Source organism: Mytilus trossulus, unplaced genomic scaffold (assembly GCF_036588685.1).
Source record: "Mytilus trossulus isolate FHL-02 unplaced genomic scaffold, PNRI_Mtr1.1.1.hap1 h1tg000103l__unscaffolded, whole genome shotgun sequence".
Classification (NCBI taxonomy): Eukaryota; Metazoa; Mollusca; class Bivalvia; order Mytilida; family Mytilidae; genus Mytilus; species Mytilus trossulus.
In genome coordinates, this window is record NW_026963296.1 from 1,898,612 (window position 1) to 1,908,888 (window position 10,277).

The 10,277-nt window shown below is 33.3% G+C and overlaps 1 protein-coding gene across 1 annotated transcript; it reads left to right on the forward strand.

Moving 5' to 3' along the window:
- Nucleotides 1–2,260: 2,260 nt before the first annotated feature.
- On the forward strand, nt 2,261–8,393 carry LOC134699976 (uncharacterized). The gene is made up of 2 exons (XM_063561379.1): nt 2,261–2,318; nt 6,350–8,393. Exons 1-2 carry the CDS (start codon nt 2,279–2,281, stop codon nt 8,020–8,022), a joined length of 1,713 nt encoding a protein of 570 aa, XP_063417449.1. The 5' UTR covers nt 2,261–2,278; the 3' UTR covers nt 8,023–8,393.
- The last annotated feature ends 1,884 nt before the right edge of the window (nt 8,394–10,277 follow it).

Genomic DNA, 10,277 nt, shown 5'->3' on the forward strand with positions numbered 1-10,277 from the left:
AAAACATAAAGCATATTGTGAGGACAGGGTCATTGTGGTACATAAAACTAACAAATATATCTAGATATCTAATACAGATATAGGAGTGCAATCAGACAATTCTCCATATAATTCAAACAAAATATACAAGTTGTACAATAAGAGCAAAAGTCAAGCTCATATGAAGTTTTCGTGCCACAAGACTCACCATCTTATGACAATACATCTCCATGATACATATTCAGAAGGAAGGTCAATTTTAAATTATACTTTTAGGTCAGGGTACTAATATACCAAGAAACACACTGTATCATGATGACACACCAAAAGTGCATAGGTCAAGAGTCAAAAAGTCATAGTCTGTTCAAGAGTTTCATGTCAAAAATACACAAAGCAGTCCTGCACGAAAGTTCATCACGGTACACGTAACAATGTCTTATGTTATGATGCACTACACATGCCAAATACAGAAAACATGAGTCAGGGACAGATACAGAAGACATATAACTAAACTCAATGGAACAGTACGTGTACTGCAGGTCACTGCAAATGCCTTCAACATAGAACATAAACTCTCGCAACACTTCAAAGTTAAAACCATCTTTCACAAAAGTTTGAGCAAGATTCTTTGCAACGATTATCTTACCACTGTTAATTGAAAATCGGGTCGTACAGTTATCATGATTATGTCATTAAATTAAAACGGTAAGATAAGACATTAAAACACTTAAAACTAGATTTTACCATTAATTTCTAACCTTATCATGTGATAGCACTATGGTGTACTGATAGAAACACATGATGCAGTCATGAAATTGAATATTTGCAATAGTACGACCAGGACATTGCAAGAGTTGGAAACAAATGTAAGTAACTATACATACGATTTTTTATTCACAATGCACAAATAAGGAACCGTAGTTTTCGTTCAACTTATTCATTAAAAATGTACGCTCGCGTTAAACAATAGGTATTAACACACTGTATATTTATATAAACGATCAATCTTGTAAATAAATTAAATATATAAAATTGCAACAAGAATCAACACTCGGTCTGGATATAACAATGGAGGACATATCATAACTGGCGATTTTATAGATTTTTCGACTTAACTGATATCGAAGATATTAGACTGCGCAAAACATGTCGTTAGTAAAATGAGATACAAGTATATCGTATCGAGTCCTTTCTATGTGTAGCAACTGTCGTGTCGCTAAGATGCTGATTCATCTACTTATAAATACAAATCAACCGGTGAAAATAATCAAGATATGATGCACATCTTCTTGTGTCGTTGTTATCAACAGATTCAATAAAAGACTGGTTTAATAGCAATCTTCAAGAGTAGCATTTTAAAAAAAACGTAACATTTTCCTTGAAATTCAATGGTAAATGACTTTTATTATGTTATATCATTTGAGACCCTGGAGACATATTTTGCTTTAACAGAAATTTATCATTTGAGGATATTTTTAAAAAAAAGTTGATATTTTCTGTTTAATATTGCAATCAAAATTTCATATGGCGTTTGATGTAAATAAAGGCAACAGTAGTATACCGCTGTTCAAAACTCATAAATCCATGGACAAAAAACAAAATCGGGGTAACAAACTAAAACCGAGGGAAACGCATTCAATATAAGAGGAGAACAACGACACAACACCGAAACGCAACACACACAGAAACGGATCAAGCATCAGACAAAAGTGTCTTAAGGAAAAAGTACTACCATGCACTAAACCCCAATAAGTATTTTGTCTTACGTATGCAGCAATTGGCAAAACATTAAAAACACAGTTATCAATTGTATGTTCATTGATATATTTAAAAATTATAAAAACAAAAAAATAAAGTTTGAACTTCCTTAGGCAAAGATGATGGACCTTTGTGGAACTTTTTTGTCATTCAGCCCTTCGACTGTTTCGATTCGTTTTTAAAAATCCTTGGCTTTCATCTAAGTATTCGGTTTTGCGCATTCCTAATGAAGGTTAATCCGGAAAACGCTCCGGAAGCATGATATTTATATTGAGTTATTTTTATTCAAATGACTATTTGAAAATAGCTTAGGTAAGGACATACAAATCATTAAATAAGAAATATCACTCCCCGATAAGTTCTTCGGCTGAACATTCAATGTATTTATAGTTTGCTGCTTAACTATTCGCTTTGTAATAAATGAATATAGATTTTAAACATATACAGGTAGGCGTAAATGTTATCTAGATACACAACGATCACATGATCACATGATCATTTTTACCTGGATGTACACATATAATTGGGGAAGCCAAATGGCATGACATTGTCTAATTTTAAAAATTTGGTGATCAATTCTGGTAAGTTTCACCATTTGCAACATGCAATATATATATATATTGTTAGTAACATTTATTTGTCACTGTTGACTAAATCTGAATATCAAAATTGTGTATCATTGACCCAATGAAATAAGTGTAATACAAATGCTATATATACTGTATCGTTGACCCTGCGGGCAAAATCAATAAAATATATATATATGAGGTACTAATTCTACTGCAGATTTCTACAGTTGATATTTCTGTAACGTGTAACCGGGCGGGGACGTTTAGATATTTTTATCCTCGGGTTCGTTCCAGTTTCCTGGGATTTGAAAAGCAATTCCAAATTTCTAAAGTCAATAAAAAGTTTATACTATCACTATCAAATATGAAAAAATACTATACTACATAAAACGAATTTCAACACCTATCAACCCAACCCGAACATGTTGAATTAAAACCCTTTCAGTTCGATACTGTTTAAACCAACTATTTGAAAATATAGTCTGAAACCTAAACGTATGGAACTGATCTGAAGCCTAAATGTATGGAACGGGTCTGAAAACCTAAATGTGTGAAACTGGTCAGACGGTTTGGGACTATTGTCTGAAACCTAAATGTTTGGAACTGGTATGTAACCTTAATGTTTGGAACGGGTCTGAAACCTAAATGTTTGGAACTGGTCTGAAACCTATTACAACAAATCTTTGGTAACTATTTAAACTGGCGAAATTGTTCGTATGAAACTTTATTAAATAAACATGTCTATAACTGTAGGAACAACAGGGCAGCACTAAGGCATGGTATGTCAGCAAACACTCAATGCAATAGTGAGAGATGTGAGACGCAAAACCTTAGCACCAGCTTTGTTTGGACAATCAATCTGTACCGAACCAACAGTCTCAGCCCTTTCTATATTCTTTCCGCAGGTTCCAAGCACTTCACTTTACTTAAATTAAACGGTCTGCCTGCTATTCACTACTTCCTTTCCAACCTATCCGATGCTAACTGTCTGCTGTCTTCTGTACAAATGACGATTTGAACAACAACAAATGGAAGTTTTTAACGACCTCGACTGGCTACACAGCCCTTGCACGGTCGGTACTACGATTTGAACTGAATAGTTACCCACTATTTATACTTCAAACGCGGACCTCGAAGAGAGCACCCTAGCAACAACAAGACAGGTAAAGCGTCTGATAGCAACCAATGATAAAGGGATGATTTCGATGCTGTTTTCAATGATAAAAAGATCAAATAGGAAATTTATATAGGTTTAGGAAAATATATAGCTGTAGAACTATTATTATATTGTAAAACAGTAAATTTGTAACATTTATTTTGCTGCTCGAGCCCTAAATATTAGCATATTGAGATATACAAGTTTCGATGATAACGAGAATAAGTCTTCATACTGAATTTAAATTTTATATTCATACAAAATACTTATAAAAAATATGCTTCATTTTTTGTAAAACAGAGTTCACACCATCAAGCTTATTTGTCATGTTTTGCATCGAATATTCAATTTCCTACTAGCACACAAAATGCTTATCATAAAATCTTAATTTTATTTTACTTTTTTTTACCCGAGTTTGATTGGTCTCTTTGCACATTTTTTATCCAACTATACGGTATGGATTTTTATACGACCGCAAAATTTGAAAATTTTTTCGTCGTATATTGCTATCACGTTGGCGTCGTCTTCTGCGTCGTCGTCGTCGTCGTCGTCGTCGTCGTCGTCGTCGTTCGAATACTTTTGGTTTTCGCACTCAAACTTTAGTAAAAATGAATAGAAATCTATGAAATTTTAACACAAGGTTTATGACCACAAAAGGAAGGTTGGGATTGATTTTGGGAGTTTTGGTCCCAACATTTTAGGAATAAGGGGCCAAAAAGGGCCCAAATAAGCATTTTCTTGGTATTCGCACTCTAACTTTAGTTTAAGTTAATAGAAATCTATGAAATTTTAACACAAGGTTGATGACCACAAAAGGAAGGTTGGGATTGATTTTGGGAGTTTTGGTCCCAACATTTTAGGTATAAGGGGCCCAAAAGGGCCCAAATAAGCATTTTCTTGGTTTTCGCACTCTAACTTTAGTAAAAGTAAATAGAAATCAATGAAATTTAAACACAATGTTTATGACCACAAAAGGAAGGTTGGTATTGATTTTGGGAGTTTAGGTCCCAACAGTTTAGGAATTAGGGGCCAAAAAGGGACCCAAATAAGCATTTTTCTTGGTTTTCGCACCATAACTTTAGTATAAGTAAATAGAAATCTATGAAATTTAAACACAAGGTTTATGACCATAAAAGGAAGGTTGGTATTGATTTTGGGAGTTTTGGTCCCAACAGTTTAGAAATAAAGGGCCCAAAGGGTCCAAAATTAAACTTTGTTTGATTTCATCAAAAATTGAATAATTGGGGTTCTTTGATATGCCGAATCTAACTGTGTATGTAGATTCTTAATTTATGGTCCCGTTTTCAAATTGGTCTACATTAAGGTCCAAAAGGTCCAAAATTAAACTATATTTTATTTTTAACAAAAATTGAATCATTGGGGTTCTTTGATATGCTGAATCTAAAAATGTAACTTAGATTTTTTATTATTGGCCCAGTTTTCAAGTTGGTCCAAATCGGGGTCCAAAATTAAACTTTGTTTGATTTCATCAAAAATTGAATAATTGGGGTTCTTTGATATGTCTAATCTAACTGTGTATGTAGATTCTTAATTTTTGGTCCCGTTTTAAAAAACATATCAAACGAATGGACAGCAACTATCATATTCCTGACTTGGTACAGGCATTTTCAAATGTAGATAAATGGTGGATTGAACCTGGTTTTATAACGCTAAACCTCTCCCTTGAATGACAGTTGCATCCAACTCATTATATTGACAATGAACAACACGAACCCCAACAACAATTGAGATGATTTCAGGTGATTCAGAAGGGAAAGCAGGTCCTACTTCACATGTAGCACATGTTATTACAAAGACAGTAAACAGTTTAATTCGGTAGGTCACACTCGTGAATAGGGAACGGGATTGAAGATACGACAAAGAGAATATATCCGATACCATATGTATAACGGATATTCCATAACGGTCAACATACTCGTGATGGCGTCCATAAAATTTACGAAGGGATGATTTCAACTTCACCATTTGGAACTCTTGAATTAAGAATAAAAATGTCATAATTGAGAAGCTGAAATCATCTCTTTAGACTCTTTCAACCAACCCTCATAGTCAATTTCTAGATATAATCCCTAATCAAATGGCAAAATCAAAAGCTCACATAACAATTGGTATATTAGTGACTTGGTACAGGCATTTTCGTATGTAGAAAATGGTGGATTGAACGTGGTTTTATAGCACCAAATCTCTCAATCCATCATTTTTTACATAAGAAAATGCTTGTACCAACTCAGGAATATGACAGTTGTTATCCATTCGTTTGATGTGTTTGAGTTTTTGATTTTGCTATTTGATTAGGAACGTTCCTTTTTGAATTTTCCTTAGACATGTTAGATTTGGGTATTTTTGTTATTTCACTAATTTTAATATTGTTTAATATGAACAGATGTCGTCTTATAACTTACAATTTAAAAAAAAAGATATATAGTACATGCATCGTCTATGAATATACTTGGCCACCGCGTAAAATCAATCACATTCTCTGAAATATTTAACTATATAGTTGAAGACCAATTAGTGGCCTTCAGCTGTGATCTACTCTTTGGTCGAGTTGTTGTCACTTTAACATATTACCCATTTCCATTCTCAATTTTAATTAATTTTTTTCCTATAAAATGTCTTAATATTTGGTATTTGTTAAAATTATCTGAATAAAAATAAATCACCTATTTTTTCTATTTTAGATAAAACAGGCTTACACATAAATTGTCATTCTGTCTCAAAATTTGCAGATTTAATCACTTAACTAGACCACTTTTACAACCCAAGATTGTAGAATGCATTAATTCTAACTGCAAATATGTTACAAATATCCATACTGTATTATAACCAGGATTCATGTTATCATTGAGGTTTATTTTTTTTATAGACATGGATGCAGTAACAATTACTAAATGTACCGTTTGTGAGTCACAGTTCATTGTTAAAACTGCTGTGAAGTGGTGTTTCGAATGTGATGAGGCATTTTGTTCTGACTGCTTAAAGTATCATAGCAACACAAAGTTAACAAAAACCCACGCTGTCATTGATGTCAGTGATTTGCAAGAGCTCCCGAAATTCGTATTAAATATAAAACACCACTGCGAAGAACATGAGGCACTTTTCCAGAACTATTGCTTAAGTCATGAAAGGCCATGCTGTAGGAAATGCATCAATTCGACCCATAAGAACTGTACAGATTTGCCACCTCTCGATGAAGCAATCAAAAACGTTCGCTCTTCAACAGCATTAGAAGACTTACCAGAGCGTCTGCAAAATCTAAAAAAGTATTTGGAAGGTATATGTCATGAAAAAGAGTCAAACGCGACAAAAATAAGAACCCAGGCGAAAAATATTCTTACGCAAATTACGTCCATTCGACTTAAATTGAATCAGCATTTGGACGGGTTAGAAAGAGAAATTCGTCAAAAAGTATTTCAGCTTGAAAACAAATCACTGAACAGCATAGAGAAAATATTACAAGAATTAAAAGTCAAGGACATAAGGATAGACGAACTATCCAATGGCTTCAAAAAAATGAGAACTCATGCGTCAGAACTTCAGATTTTTCTCGGAACGAAAGAGTGCGAATTAGAAATATACAAACATGAGAAAGAAATCGAGGATTTACAAAGAGGTCTTTCGTTGTACCTCAGCAGCATCAATTTCCATGAAAATAGTAAAATTTCTGCGTTCAATTTCGACGTTACGTCTTTAGGTGATCTTGATATAGAGGTAACACCATCAATGACGAAATACCTTAAACAAAAGGAACAACAAGGTCAGAATTTAATTGAGAGAAAAGGGTTTGATGACATTGAACTGAATTTGGTAACACAGCTAACCTTTAAAGGAAAAAAAGTATTCGGAACTTCAATTTTAGAAAATGATATTGTATGTTTTGCTGATCGCAACACAAATGTTTTGACTGTGAAAACCACTAATGAATCGATGGTGTTCAGGATTGAACTTCCCACTACAATATATGGCATTGCGTGTATAAACGACCAAACATTAGCTGTAACAACAGGCTATAACGAAAATAAGATCTTAGTTGTCAACCTTATGAAAAGGTCAGTTGAGAAAATTATAAAAACAGAGAACTACTGCTGTGGAATATCATTCTCCGATGGAAAATTGATACACAATTCATCTAAATTGGGACTGCTCTCCCTTAATCTTGAGAATGACATAGTTACCAAGCTTGATATTGGATATCGGAGTCCTGATGTATATGTTGCATTGCATGATAACAAAATATATTGTACCGATAATACAAGTTCATCAGTACGTTGCTATAATTCTGATAAAACGCTTGCTTGGGAATTGAATGACAAACTGTTGGTCGGACCACGAGGTATAGCAGTCGATAAAAATGGTATCGTTTATGTCGGTGATCAGGACGGTGGAAACGTGGTTATTATCTCCCCCGATGGAAACAAACACAAAGTGATAAAGATCGATAGCATTTCTAAGCCTAGGACACTTAGCTTTAATAAAGCAAGGACCCGATTGCTTATTTGCGGCGTGGATGGTCAATCGGGTATTTTTGTTACCACGTAATATAAATGTAAAAAAATCTCTCTTTTGTTGTGGCCTCTTGTCTTTTTATTGCATGTAAACATATGACTGGTAGAACATTGCACGGAGTGTGTTACAAACAAGTAATACGAAACTGCTTTGATTTGATTGGCGTATCTAACATCAATAGACGATATTACCATCGTTGGGTCATTGACCAATTTTAATGTTTACGGTGATATAAATTTCATCCATTACAAAATATATGTAGAATTTCTTTTATGGTATACCAAACACTCGCACTTTGAACTTGAAAATCTTCTTAGTGTCGCAGCTGATGATTCTTTTGTAGACGAAACGCGCGTCTGGTTATAAAACTGTAATTCTTGTTCATATGATGAGTTTATATCCACAAAAAAAAGCAGCAGTGCAATACGTTGCTGAATGAAATAAAAGTTGCCTCATATGGTTCTCTGTTAAATTTATTTATGTAAACTTCATAAATCACAATAAAACTAGTTACAAGCTGATTGTGATGAAGATTTTAACAAAAGTTAACGAATTAACTGCATGGTGATTGGATAGTCATACTATCTCGCAGCTAAAAAAAATAATAATAGCCGCAAAGATCAATACACTTATCAATTATTCAATCAAACATGTTTAATTGCCTTATCCTGCAAGACTGTACACAATGGTGCATACATATACCACCCTTTCCCCAACAAAACATAATTACAAAAAACGTAAGATTTATAGCAAAATCTTATACCCTTTTCAATAATTCGTCTTTTATGAAATGGCCATTTTAATTGGAAAGAGGTAAGTATTGTTAAATGTAAACGATAAAACATTACTTACCTCTTTCCAAGGGCTATTGTTATCAGATAATAGAAGTAGAAAATTGTTTATTATGAAAGTTTTCAAATTGTAGATATCTGTAACCAAGAGCAAACAACAGCCCTGTTTTACTTTCTGTAAAGAGTTCTGCAAAACGTCTTTGCCCTATCACTACGCATATATTAAGCACGGAAACATAATTAGCAATTTTATCATTTTAAGATCACCCCTTCAGCTAACCTGTATGATTTGTTGTTTTACTCGCACTCGGACTCTGAATCCGACGTTATTGGTTAATATCTATTAAGTAAATTAGATAGCATGACATTTTCTAACTTGTAATCCCAAATTCGGTTATTTTTCTTATAAGTTCGACTCAAATATATGATCTTGGTTATGTGTTTTGGTCATTGTTGGCTTAATGTTTCACTGTGTTAAATAGCTTATTTGTATCCTTAATTAGGTTGCATCGGCGCTTAAACTTTTGCATATTGAAGAATACAAGATTTCGATATAATTTTCATTTTAAATATGAATAAAATATGTGTTTGGCAAACATCTTTGAAATAACAGCCCAAAGAAAATAAGTCGACCGTACTGGTTATAAAAATTTTGGCTTCACCAATCTATGTATCTAAAAAATATAAACATATATGCCCTCACTTAATTGTAAAAATCGTACATTTTTGTATTATTTAGAGTTATCAGTAAAATAAAGGCAACAGTAGTATTCCGCTGTTCGAGAGTCATAAACCAGTTCAGTACTTTATGATCTTGGTGTAGTCTGAAATGATCTCGACCTAGGCTCGATCAGTCTCAACCAGACTCGACTCGGTCTCGATCTGTCTTGACCTTCAAATTTATTCTTCACTGGTCTGAATAACCCAATCTAATAAAATTAAATATAATCTAACAAATTCCAGGTTATTGGGTTGTTTGGTTCATTTCTGTGCAATTTAATTAATAGGTAAAACAAAATGATTGAATTCAGAAAGTCATCTTGAATAATATCTATAACTTTTTTTAAATCAACGGGAATTTAGCATAATACCCAATTGATGACACCTTTATTAACCAATGACTTAGAATAACCAGCAAAATCTCACTGAAGATAAACACGACTGCTCTAACCGAGGGCGAAAGATACCAGAAGAACATTTAAACTCATAGATAAAAAAGAAACTAAAAAAAAAGACCATAGCAAGAGTAAGATCCTACAAAATATGTATGAACTATATAGATAACATTTTGATAAATGGAAAGTAGAAATAAACAAAAGGTTATGTGTGTTGAATTAAGCATTTATTCACTGATAAAAAAAAATACCTTTGAGCCTTTCGATTTTTAAATGTGTGATATCCCATCAAAATGAAGTCACTAACTTAAAGTTTACAAAATGGCAACGTCCGGGTTAGAACTGATTAGTGAGATGGTGGGACAAAGACACAAGTATTTCA